Genomic DNA, 14,108 nt, shown 5'->3' with positions numbered 1-14,108 from the left:
TTTTAAAGATCTCTAATGTTATCGTCTGTACCAGCCTTGACTTATAGTAGCAATCTAGTTTTATACAACACAGTGCAATTCACAGCAGGACAGCAATTCAACAGGTGAGAGTAAACAAGACACCACAAGAGTATAACCTGGTAACGCAGCAGCAATAGCACATTACAACACATCACTTTTCTAAAGCAAGATCTCAGCTCCTTTGCTACTGTGTATCTATGTATTCTCTGTAGCTTCTAGATTTGTTGCAGTGCCACTCTCATTGCCGGGTTCAGGAGATAGATGCTGACACTGCTGTAAAAAATGCACACAGCAGATCATACTGCTCAATTCTAAATATCTCCCCCCACACTTAACCAGTTGGCCCTGTCAGGACCGTCCGTGTCTACCAGTCATCCAAACCCCACTGTGTTTTCTCATTTGCAGATGCTAGATTGCTCATAGTCTCGCCACCAGACAATCAGAGATCTCTGCCTTCTGATAGTCTGGGGACACTCCTGTCTAAAGTGTGTTTAACACACCAGAGAAAACGGCCGGCAACAAAGCAACGCCTCTTGCATTTTTTAAAAGGACACGCCCTCCCGGATATGTGCACTCCCCCTTTTCTCATCCACAAGGAAACAAACACACAGAGAACTTGAAAATGGATGCCGAGAGATTTAACTCCGTTTTATCAAACGTGTGCTCAGTCCACAAGATTGTGGAAATGAAGAACTTACAGCGACTTTGTTTAAAACTTTTAACGCAGTCGGACTATGTTTACGAGCACAAGAGTTCAGCGAGCCACCGAAGGACCGCCCTGCGGATTTACTATTGGTTCTGCAACATAGGGAGTTTTTTTAAACTCTGAAATTGTATCTGCCCATCTAAACACAAAATCAGGGAGAAAGACATCAGTCTTTAGTTAAGCAAAGCGTCTAAAGACTGACTTGGGAGTCTAGATTGCTCAGGGTGGAACAACCACATTTGATTTTCAACAGGATTTGCGTAAATGGTGCATGAAACATTTTATTTTGGAATTCCAGAGAAAGGCCCATCACCATGGGGTGATGGGCGATAATAAGTTTAGGTTAAATTAAAAAAAAATGTATGTTAGTCATATTGTTTGTATTGTATTGTATATGTTAGAGCTGCATTGATAAATTGATTAATCAATTAGCTGTCAACTATTGAATTAATTGCCAAATAATTTCATAATTAATTAATCTGTTTAAATAATTTTTTACCCATAAAGTCTAAATTCTCTGATTCCAGCCTCTTAAATGTGAATATTTTCTGGCTTCTTTACTTCTCAGTAAACTGAATATCTTTGGTTTTCGGCACAGACTGTATAAATAATGGACGTAGCTACTATCACATCATTGTCTATAGGGATTTACTCTGTTTTGGAGCCAACCTCAAGTGGCCATTAGAGGAACTGCAGTTTTTGGCACTTCCACATAAGCCTCATTTTTCAGCCTTGGATATTGCTGCTTGGTTTGTGGACAAAACATGACATTTGTGAACTTCATCTTAGACGCTGGGAAACACTTCATTTTCTAGCATTTTATAGACTAAACAACCAATTAATTAATCAGGAAAATAAAAGACTAAATAAATAAAGACTAATCGACAGTGAAAATAATCATTATTGGAGACCTCAGTATATGTATACTGTGTAGTTTTCTTGTGTATATACATATATATTATTGATTCTTTTAAGATAGTACTTGATGCCTATGTGTCTGAAGATAAGAGAAGAGAGAGATAAACTGTAAAAGAAGGTTACTTGTAAATATTATCAACCCTATGCCATTGCATTAAGCTAATTGACCTGTCATAGTGGGGGAAGTGTTGTATTTACTAAAAAAACACTTGCAATGAAAGAAAAAGTCACTCGTTTACAGGAAAATATCTGAAATACCATGTAACTGACCATCTGAGTTGGTACAGGAAGAGATTATTTCAGGATATTCTGACTGCTACAGTGTGACAGCCTTGAAAAACTCAACTAGCACTTTGTTGCCTCTGAAACAATCAACCACTTCCCCTTTATTCCCCTGCTGGTATGTCTGTTTTTAGCTTGGTCTCTCTCTGGGCCTGCTGCCTGCTGCTATCAAATGAAAGCTAGCTAATCAGATTGTTAGAAGGTCTTGTCCTACTCTGCCCCGAGGGCAACGACATGACAAATCTCACACACTACCACACAGACATCACTTGCCACTTGCACTGGCTTCATAACATTACAAACCACTGTACTTCTGGCCTTGTGAAACTGCAGTCACCACCGGATTTACCAAACATGCATCCTACCCAGTGTGCTGCAAGTCATTGGGGTGCATGCAAGTGAAGCCCTGAGTGACCTCCAAATAACAGCATCTAGAGTAGACTAGTTACCAGCCACAGGAAAAATGTGAAACTATCACTGTAGTTTTGGGTGAGTTTTCTGTCCTACTTGTGGTTTTGAGAAACCAGATTTCCGCTGTTCTCAGCTCGAGCATTAGGAGTTCAGCCAAGTAGCGATACACTCGGCAGAAGTCAAACTTCTCACCTCCGCACAGAAGAAAAATCTATCTCTGCCTCATTCTCTTTTCTCTCTGATCCACTGCTTTGTATTCTGCCTGTGTTATAGCAGCAGACATGCTGATAGGCTGTGATTGTCGCCTGCCTGCTGAGTTCTGCCTAGCCTCCAGAGAAGCAGCACTGCCTGAGACCTCCACGAGCTCAGGAGGGGATTGAGCCTTCAGATCACTTTTTCCCCTCCAAAACCAGCCCTGTCTTCCCCATACACAGCCAGAAAAACATAGAAAGATTTGCCACATACAAGCAAAGAGTGATCTTGATAAAGGTAGCTGACATCTCTGGTGTATTCACATTTTGACCAATAGGTCTGCATTCAATTAAATTCTTTCATCCGATAATATAATCCATTTGCATTACATATGGGATTGAATGAGATCAGTATTCTGTGCAGGATATCGTTATAATTGGCTGAAATTGCTGGATTTGACTGAGAATGCACTGAGAATTGTTTGACAATGAGTTTATACTAGTGGATTAAGAATACATATGTAATAATTTTATGGATTTTTTAATGTGAGTAAAATATTTGTAGAGAGATTTGTAAGTCAATGAAAATAGTATGTGTTGTCTTAAGGTTTCTAATGGTCAGATGGAATTATTTAATGCAGAGTAATCTTATGCTTATTTAGAAATTGTGTGAGCCTGGTAAAACACTGATGCAGCTGTATATGGATATATATATATATATATCCACATATATATATATATATATATATATATATATATATATATACACATTCAGTCTTCCTCCTTACAAGCATGTTGGAACTTGTGGTTGCTGCAGTCTTAATCTCCTGTTGTCACATGTTGAAAAACAAGCAGTGTAAATTGCTGACACTATTTTATGTTAATGGCCTACACACTTGGAACTCCATGCATAATTTATGCTAAAGCCCATAAATGCAAATAAACACATTTTTAGTGGTATTTAATTATCAGGTTCAGGAGTGGTTCTGAGTCTGCTGCTTCTAGCAGAGAGGACCAGAGAGGATCATGATCGACTCTCTGTTCCTCTTTTGTTACTTGTTACTTGGTGGTCATAAAACATTGGAAGAAAAGCACATGTGCTGTATTTCTTTGTGAGGGTTGTGTTGTGACCAAGTCTTTTGCAACTTGACTTCCTAGCGATGACTTAGTACTTTCAAGACAACATTTTAAATGAGCATGGAAACGTAGCCTGTTTGTGCCCACTGCTCTCCAGTTTCTCTCTAGAGGGTTTGTTTCATGGTCTAAAGCAAGACGAGGGCTAAGTCTGGCATCGACGCACAGTAGGAGTACTTTGCAAATAGCAGCACTCCACTCACATAGGTAATCCATAAGCTGTTTGTAGAGCTGCAACCAGCATCAAGATATAATTTCTCAGGTCTACTGAAATAAGCCATAGTGAGTGGACATGTTTATTGCTTTATTGAGTGTTGCAATATAATTCACGTTGCAAATCAATGACAGAGTTTTTGTTTTTATAAAATGGAAGCCATTTGAACATATTACATGGAAAATAAATCCAGGATAGAACAGAACATCCCTATTAAAAAACCCTAAACCTATTTTTCATGTTTTTGATGTCCAGGTATTGCCCAAAGCAGGCTGGACGTCAAACTTCCTCTGGCACCCTCTCCTAAGATATTGATCTATAGCCAGATTCAGTTTAGAAAAGGCACTGACATGGTTGAATGTTACACACAGTCGACTATTACTCAGCCATGGCATTATCTGTCTGGATCTAGGACTATTATATTATCCATTTGTGTTTGTACTGAAGTGAGTATGTGAGTATTTGTACTGAAATGACACACTTCTCCTCAGTTATCAAACAGAAGGACAGAGGCTTTCTTTAAGTGGTAATTAAGGCCTGATTGTCTAATGAAAGTGCCTGCGATGTTCCCTGTGGCTGTCTGACAGCCAGACATATAAACTCCACTGCTCATAATGTTAGTGTCTGGGCTAACAAGGGCGAGGATGGTTAGGGGGGGTGGTTCTGTTGCAGAGTGATAGACCAAATCCTGAGATGGCTAGCTATAATTGTATTGGAGATGTACTGAGGCAGTGGAGCTGCTGCTGAGCCTTTCCTTATAGGTCAGACTGCAGCTGTGCAGCCTAGTGGTCACCACAGCTGTCCCACCAAAACACAAATGCACAGACGGACATGCTCCTGTTGAATTGTCCATCTCTTATAGCTGCAAGATTTATCTGTGTATTCTGTCTGAATACCTTCATAGGAAGCAATGATGAGTGCAGATGCCATGGGTAACGTATATGTGCATGCTGTTTGGGTTGGAGGTAATTAGAAATTGGTGGATTTTGTGAGGGTCTTTACTCAAGGAAGACAAGGGACAAAATGTTTTTTAGTTAGTCACTGACAGAACATCAATGAATTTTTTACTTTAATGAGAATGAAAACATTTTTCTCTTTTTATTTCAAGGCAATGCAGTCAAGATCGATTTGTGTTCTCAGAGGTGCTTAATGAATTAAAATGTAATTGAAAATACTGTGTTTAAAACCCCATCAACAACCCATCTTGTCAAAGTGCTTGCTGACAATGCTAACATTAGCATGTTAGCATTGTCTCCAGTATATACATCTCCCAGTATAGCTGTAAACTCTTTGTTTCACTGCTTTTACACAGAAAAGTAACAAGGACAAAAGTACATGCCTAACTTGTATCATAAGTGGTTAATGTTGCATGGATAGTGGTTGGTTCACTGGGTACCTCTTGAATCCAGCTAAACTGAGTCATTATTATTCATTATAAAAACATGTATCAACCTAAGAGTCAGAAGGCAGAGGTAGAATGTGTCATCCTCTTCAAACCAGCAGGTTGTACGCAGATTCATCTGTAGCTTCATTATGAGGCAAGTACAGTTATGCTGATGTTCCCTCCACTGTAATAAGCAGCTAACCAGAGTCCAGACAGGGTCACTGATTGCTTCAGTTGCTGACGTGTGAACAGCATGTGACGTAAGAGCTTTAATCCATCAGCCATTACAACAATAACAGCACATGCAGGTAATTACGTGCTGTCTCCTTGGAGCTGATATTCTTTAGTATTATCACTATCCCTCTGTCTGTTATCTCTCTGTGTGAAATAGTAGGTTATGAGTTGATTCATGAAACCAGCAAGTATAAATATAGTGAGAGGCAAATGGCCAGCATTAAAGGAACGGTGTTTGAACTGATCATGAACTGTAAGCAGAGAGAAACTTAAGCATGGAGTGTCAACATCAAACTTTAAATGTACACAAAAAAAAAAACAACAAAAAAAAAACATCAAGCTGGCATTAATTTTGCTCACTGATCTGTCTCAGTGTTATGAGTATGTGCATGTGTGTTGGACATGTGAGGGAGGAAAAAAGTAATATGGATATGTACAATATATATTTTAAATGATGTAAATTGTGACTTAATGGTTTCAGCACTCCTCTGCTGGTCTTTGGCCTGGACATATTGTCAAAACTTAATGAAGAAAGAGTTTCGCTTTGCACATATGGTAGTTACAATATATTTGGAACCATCCAAACAACCACTTTACAATAGCAGGCCAAAGAGCTTTCTACATCTTAAGATTAGCTCGGTCACATTTGCTGTCTAATGCTTGATTTATGCTTGATGCAGCTGCAAGCACAGCACAGCAAAAGTGACATCTAACCATCAGACACACTGCTTTGTGAGGATCCCATGCGGCAGGTTTTGCCTGCCTGATCCAAGTTTTTCTAACTACACTGAAGCAGATAGGTGGAGAAGATGGAGAACCATGCTGAGTTTTAGATTCACTGCCCCTGTGGTTTGAGAGAATATGGGTTTGCTACAAGGAGAAACCCGCACGGAGAATGAAACATATAAAAGTTTCCTCGTCACAATTCCAAGTCAGTACATGTCCATGTGATCGTCTGTGTATAAAGCATAACTAAGACAGTTCAGTTTCAGTAGTGTACTTAAAGTGAAAGTTAATTTTTGACCATGATAATAATTGACAAAATTGTCTTCAACTTTTTGGATGCTTTACATCAGTAAATGGAGTTTGCTCAGTTGTCATGGCCTACTAACTAAGTATGGAGCTTCACATGATAACAGGTAATAGTGTATGGTAGTAACAGCATCAGCTGGGAAAGGTTGAAAGTCATCTGCCATAAGTCAGTGAACAGCTGGAGATGCAGCAGGCCAGTCATGAGAGCAAAGAGATCATAACTCCAGCATTACTGTCATGGCTGTGGTTTATTGTCCCGTCTGAGCGGTCTGCTTGGTTTTCAAATGCATCAGAACAGTCTTTTACCAAAATGTGACAAAAGCGCAAACTCTAAAAGATGGATAATGTGTTGTGGTTAGTATTGTGAAAGTGAAGGCCTTGTACCTTGAACACATTACAGCTGGTGGACCTAATATTTAGTCTACTGTATGTAAAAGTAATGGCCGAAATAATTATGACAAATGTCTCGCAGGGTCTCAATAAAACCTTAATATTTATAGGTTTACAAAGGTAGCATTTTGTCTAGTATATGTTAAGTTAGCATACAGGATTTCATCTCAAGTGCTGTCACATAAAGAGTAAAAATATTGCTCTTGCTGTTCGCAACAAACGGGTTTTGCTGCAGTTAAAATTCTGGTTATGTATAGACAATTTTAACTTCAGATTAAGGTCAGGTTGTTTAATCATTTTGACACGGCTCTTTTAAATAAAAGCTTAAAGCCACATTTAGGTAACTGAACATAGATTTTTTTTTTTCTGAGACCACATTTACATTTTGAGACATTATGCTCGTTTTAGAACTGTGGTGTGACCAGACTCAAATGTCGATCACATCTCTCATTGCTGTTAATTTGCTGAAATAGCCTAAACCTTGTGAGTATAAAAAAGGTGCTCTGAAAGAAAACTGCGTTTCACAGCATCAGTTTAGTTTGAATGTGGGAGCACATACAGGTCAGTTTCCTTTAACAATCATGCCACTCTGATAACTATTCCCATATGTTCTGAATGCAGTGTAACACCGGCAGAGCCCAGTGATTGCTGCATTATTTAGAAACACTCCACTTCTTCCTGCATTGTGCCTGGTGAGTTCATTTCAATCAGGAGAGACTCGTTTTTATGGTGAAAAAATATTTATTAACATGTGAACATATGAATAAAAATGTGGAAAGTCTTTGGCCATTAGACCCTGTAGAGATGGTATGATTTAAGGAGGGTGATGAATCCATAGTCGAAAAGGGAACATGAGGTTTAATCCAATCCATTCCGACGTGGTTTGTTACACAGGTTTGAACATTGCCAATCAAAGTGACACAGCATGCCAACTTACCCATTAGTGCATGTCAAGGACACTGGTGGAAACATTAAATCGAATAAACTCATACGCTGACCCAAATCATGTTTATCCAGAACATTTCAGTTAAATCTGGTTACAATTTGTTGCATATACCTGACAACAACAAACAGACAGGTATGGATGAAAAGAGTATCTCCTGAAGCTCTCTTGATGGAGCTGCTGTGTAAATTGGCTGCCTCTGTCACACTGTTATACTGCCAGACAGCCTGCTGTTCAGTCACTGTGTTTGTTATGTGTATGCAAAGTGCCTGCACCAGTCAACCATATGGAAACAGTGAAATGTGTTTGATCACAAGCAGTTAGTATTTCTTACAGCTTCAGATGTTTATATAGGGTTAGAGTCTTCTGATCTTGATATCTGACTAATCTCCGGTTTCTTTTCCCTCCATAACCTTCTTTGCACCTCAGATGCAAACTGACACCTGCAAATTTTTAGTATATCCAGCACACAAGGAGAAATAATGCACTGGAATCCAGGCGTAGAAAGCAGAGGTGGGACCAGGTCATTGTTTTGCAAGTCACAAGTAATTCTCAAGTCTTTGTACTCAGGTCCCAAGTCAAGAACAACAATGCCCAAGTCAAGAGCCAAGTCTTAAACTTTGAGTTTTGAGTCCTAAACAGGCCATAATGGGTTCTTCACCAAATGCAATGCCATTTTAACAGCAGACTGATATATCTTAAATTTACAAAAATAATGAATGCTTTGTTCGATTTGTATTTATTTGTTAAAACAGGTTCATTGCAAGCTGCTGCGTCTCAGTATTTTTCAACTTGTATGTTTTGCATACTGCAGCTTATTATTTTGTTGTCCACCATGTAAGTCAACATTTTCAACATTATCTTTGGTATCATTTTTTATAAGTGGCACTCAGTAATGTAACGTTAGTCCTTCACGGTTCTCTCCTGCAACTTGACTGGATGCTGTTGCATTGGTTTAAACAAATTTGATCATCTGGGGAATTAAGTGTCGACTTCCTGGGAATGAAAAGCATTGACAAAAGTTCATTCTGGAAATGAAAAGAAATTAATTGAGTCCTTACACATTTTTTAGATAACATACTTTTTAATCTGTGGGCATGGGGGAAGGTGTCAAGTATTTTCAAAATGTGGTCAAAAGTCCAAGTGAAGTCGCAAGTCATAGTCTTTATTGATTTGGTCAAGTCGAGTGATCTCAGTTGTGACTGGAGTCTGACTCAAGTTTAAATCTTTAATTGAGACCGCATCTACAGGTGTAATTGATGGCATGAAAAAGGACTGCATTTCATTTAGGTGAGCCAGCTTAAGGGTGTTGGTTCACTGTCATAGGTCATTTGGACACTTAATGGAACTGAGCCATCGTTAACAGGATTAGTTTCACCTGCGCTTTTCCTGCTTTGACGAGTCAAAATGTCTTCCATAAAAAAGCTACCACCATTTAAGAATGTAATTTGCAGATGTTGGATGTTATGGCCCGTGCTTCAGCTGAATATGTTATTTTTAACAGTCAGATTGAAACTTCAAAATATTTTCCTGTACATAACTGCATGAATAGTACTCATAGTTTGCTTGTGTAGACAGCCAAGGTTTGAACCTTTTTTCTTCACAGTATAAATGTGAGATGGGTTGTTGCATCATAAGGTGTGATTTTAAAGCATTTCTTTGCATTGGGGGAAGAATGGAAAACAATGATGAAACCAAGCTTAGTTGCCAGTTTATTAGGTACATCAAGCTAAAACCAATTTGTTTTGTTCTGCAATGAGTCGTGCCTTTAGGAAGGTTAGAATGTTGAGCTTTTCAGAGGTGTTGATTCAACTTTGAGATTGGAAGCTGGGATTGTGGTGCTTTTGAAGTGCAATGCAATATAATGAGGTGTTTCTAATGTTTAAGCCACTTCATTTATAACATAAAGGGCACATTTTTTGGTTGACCTTTCCAAGTGTAGTTTAAGGCAGTGATGCAGTTTTACAAGATCTTCTTCATGCTGCCTGCACACTCCCACACCCTTGAGCCTACTATGCACAAACCCTTCATTTTGCAGTTTGTGAAATTTAACTAAACCAAATACAGCCATGATTCTGCTCATCACATTCTGATGCCCATTGCTGCTGTGGGCCTTTTTTTTCATTTAGACAATATAATGCTTCAGGCACTACTTAGAAATAATTGGGGAAAGGGATGACGCATGCAGTGGTACTCCCAGCAGCACAGTGTTTCTGTGCAGTGTTCTGCACAATGTAGATAGAGATAGAGCTGTGTGAGCTTCTGCAGCCAGTGTGTGTCCAGGGTGTCACCAATGTCTGCTGTAGTCATGATGGTCGTGGCAGTTGCACAGTAGAAATCAGCAGATACCGCTGGCAGTTTTCTGGAAAGGGCCAAAAAAACCAAAACCCTGGCAGACATTGAAAATACATCCTCCTCCTGCAGCTCTCCCCTCTCTGTCATAAGCCCCTCCTACCAGACAACCACGGACATATGCAACCCAGAGTTAAATCTCACACACTGATTTATTCTAGTTTTATTGTAATTTTGAAATGTTGTCCAGAAATTGTATGGGAACCCTGTTTGTTTATTATCAGACGCTCTATTGTAGACTCTGTTTTTGATTAGTCCATCTTCCTTTTTTGAGATGTTTTGCAGTGTAGGTAGCTGCTCAGGACTCTCCCCAATTGAATCAGGCTTTCACTAAAGGGACATGCACACGTATCTGCATTTGTAGAACAGGCAATAGGAATGCTCTCTCTCTGACATGACCTGTGATTGGCCAAAGTCTCCAGTCACAGGTTAGATTTTCTAACACATGAAAACAGAGCCAAAAGGAAGTGCAGAAGTCTAGTTTTCTCTCAGTCTGTTTGAATTACAATATGCTCAAAAGTTATCAGGGGATTTCTGTCCAGTGGTGCCTAAATAAAAATGCCTACCCCAGCTTTAAAGGACATGATACATTTAAAATGAATCAGCCATTAGTGATGGCTGCAAATGATTTCCAGAGAGAGAGAGAGATTTACCTGTTGGTCCTCCTGTGATCAGCCTGATCACTTGCTGCACCCACAGTGATGTATGAATGAGCTTCATGACCTCAGCAGTGTTGCATGTCACCTGTTATTCAATCTAAAGTTGCTCACGACTCCACACACACACTTACCCTCAGTGTATCAGTGCTGCCTCAGTCTGTTCTTAAAATGTATTTAATTTCCCTTATCTTACCCTATCAGCTTGCACTTGAATAACTGACTTCCTCGCCCTCTCTCCTCTCCTCCTCCAGGGAATTAGAGGAAGAGTTGGAGGTGGTGTGGCAGGCGGCAACCAGGGAGAACCAGCAGATGAGGGAGAATCTTTTGGACTCAAGACTCACTGTGGACCTCCCTGGCAGCACCTCTACTGGCTGGCCCTCTCACGCTCCAGATGAGGCCACTGCATCTACCCAGCATCAACCACACAGCTCCGGGCTTCACCTCTTCACCTCTCATCAAAGCCCTGGGCTCCAGAGGAGGTCCATATTTAAATCTGACTTTGATCACCAAAACAACTCATTTGACGAGAAGCATAAGCACGGGCTGGATTTCTATTGCTAAGATTCTCACAGCAATAAACCATAGGTGTGTTCACTTAAAATTACAAGAAAGACTTGGTAGGTGACTTCATTAGTTACAGCTACTGACATCTGCCAGTCTTTATGTGTTTCTCAAATAAAACCTTAAACTACACCATCCTCTGTAACAAACTCATTACTGTATTTAACTACATTGTAAGCACGTCTCTCTGGTGGAAGCCAGGATGTTCAGTGAATAGGAGGCAATAGTGAGCTGGATAGATTCACTTTATACTTTTGTGTCCTGTGAGGAAAACGTGGTTTTGACAGTGTGGCCAAATATACTGGACGTCACTCTGGGTAGCCAGAAAGCTTGCCATTTCATAAAGATTTATAGAGATTTGTATTTGTTTTCTAAATTTGTCTCAGGGTTTTATGGACTATGCCAAGTATAAGAGATAAATGAGTAGACCTAGTAGTGGAACAAGATGCATTATTTAGCTTGACTAAGGCTATGGTGGAACATAGCCAATGTTGCCACCTGCTGGGCACATATGGTCATGGTATTATTATTGTCACAGTGGCAACAATAAATGGTACTGTGTGAATCCTGGGGTCAAGTATAACATAGGCCATGTCATTGACACTTCATAAACCTGTGTATCACAGGAAATCAAAGTGGTTGAATGTTAAAAATGACCCAAAGTAAAGGTAAAGGTAAAGTATGGTAAAATAAGTGTTTATGCACAAATAAATGCACATATATTTATACATGCTTGGCTCTATTTTCATATGATTTAGTTGAATTCATAAATTGTTTTTCATGTGCAATTAAATGTGCTTTGGGAGAACATGGACGTAACACTTTCAACAGTAGTTGTGTGTGGACTTTGCTTCCATGCTGCCCTTCTGATCCAGAGCAGAAAAATATATTTATACCAAATGAAAAAAGTATGAACTTGTTTGTAGTTTCAGGGGCAGGTAAATGACACCTCTTCTTTTTTTTTCATTAACACGACAACAACCAGCTGATATCTCCTTGAATTCTGATATTTAAAGCATTTTTACTTCTGAGCATCAAGAGAAAAATTCTGTTTTTCTAGTCTAGTAAAACTGAAGTGCAATGTAAGCCCACTGGAGTGTGCTGTAGTCCACATTCTGATAGTTGAGTCCAAATTAAGAATCATTCTTAGTTGGAAAGTCTTCATGCTGTACTGCTGATGTAAACCTATTTTTGTTATTGTTTATTTTTCAGTGTGTGAAAAAATGAACTTGCTGTCTGGTGAACGTAGGTAATTTCCTTTTTATATATATAAATAAGTTCTCTCCATCTGCTTTGTCTTTAATCAATAGAAGTATATTTGACATTACTTTAACTTCTAATTTCTAAACTATAACTCATAGAGCCTCAATTATAAATCAATTAAATCATTGAAATATTTCATACCAGTACATTCTGAATTTAACATGCAGGTCCCATAACAAAGTGACAGATAATCATAACCAACAATAAGACGCTGCCATAGACAACTGTAGGGCAACAACACCCCAGCCTTTTTAATATTTCCTCTAGGGATGTTACCACACAGAGTAAAAGGGGGAAATGATGGTGTGAAACAGCAGAGGCACTTTGTCAACCCGCTGAGTTAACCTTACTGTCATTAGCATCAAGCTAGCAAACAGCTTCATTTGAAACAAACTACATTATAGATGGTCCGTTATTTATTAATCCCTCTGTGTTTTTATATTTGTACTTTTTATCCGCTTCTGTTTGCCTTGATAAAGTTAATGCATCGCGCCGTCATTTTAAACTCAACACTTCCTGAATTTGTTTCAAATTAAAAGCCCCTTATAACCTCAGCTGAGAGAATCCCTCCATTTTCTAAATAGGCTTTTATTGTGAAACATTTGTAGGAACTTGTGGAGGATTCAGTAACTTGAATGTTTGCATACAGTACTTTAAATGTAGTTCCTGCCATCTGCTGGCACTTTTTACATTAGTACAAAAACATTTTGGCTGGAACATGAACAGACACAGTGACTGAAATAATAGTAATAGGACAAGAATAACCCGATGACATCACACACGCCGTGAAAGACGACCGGGGATAATTGGTGAGTACCATCATGTAGTGTGTCATGTCTGTCGGCCAAGTCACGGCACGATTTTATGACTCCACAATCGTGTAATGTGACATAGTGACTTTCAGAACGGGCAGAAAAGTTGTGTAGTGTGTACCAGGCACAGGTACACTCGCTGTATAGTATGTGGTGGTCACGGAGATGGCTCATCAAATTTGAAGTGTTACCCCCCTTTGCGGAGACTTTTTTCCTGCATTTTCTGCAGACAGGGTGACTATCTTCAATTAGGTTCCCCTCAGCATCCTTATAAAACCCAAAATACGTCCAGACTTCAGACTTTGTCCTTTCAGAGGGGGTAACAATCTCCGGAGCACTGTCCATCTGGGTGCCTTCCGTCATGTTTTCAGAGGCCAAACATTGCAAACTGCGTATGTGCGACTGTGTCTGATTACTGCTGCTGCTTTTCTAGACAATGAGCAGTATCACTGTGAGTTTTCGAAGTGTAGTAATCAAACACAGTTTTAATGATAATTAGGGTCCAGGCAGCTAAGCTGCCAGGACACTATTGTAATCCTAGTTATACTTCTTCTTCTTCGTCTTCTTCTTCTTCTTCGTCTTCTTCTTCCGAGGAAATCCT

The 14,108-nt window shown here is 39.3% G+C and overlaps 1 protein-coding gene across 1 annotated transcript in view; it reads left to right on the top strand.

The window, feature by feature from the left end:
* Window positions 1-12,767, top strand: part of cep89 (centrosomal protein 89) — a 72,095-nt gene extending 59,328 nt beyond the window's left edge. Inside the window, exon 18 of the mRNA XM_033624537.2 lies at window positions 11,123-12,767. Within this exon, the coding sequence (XP_033480428.2) occupies window positions 11,123-11,432 (310 nt within the window). The 3' untranslated portion in view covers window positions 11,433-12,767. The remainder of the gene's footprint in view (window positions 1-11,122) is intronic.
* The last annotated feature ends 1,341 nt before the right edge of the window (window positions 12,768-14,108 follow it).

This window comes from Epinephelus lanceolatus, chromosome 2, assembly GCF_041903045.1.
Source record: "Epinephelus lanceolatus isolate andai-2023 chromosome 2, ASM4190304v1, whole genome shotgun sequence".
NCBI classification, from domain to species: Eukaryota; Metazoa; Chordata; class Actinopteri; order Perciformes; family Serranidae; genus Epinephelus; species Epinephelus lanceolatus.
This window is presented reverse-complemented; position numbering and strand designations above follow the sequence as displayed.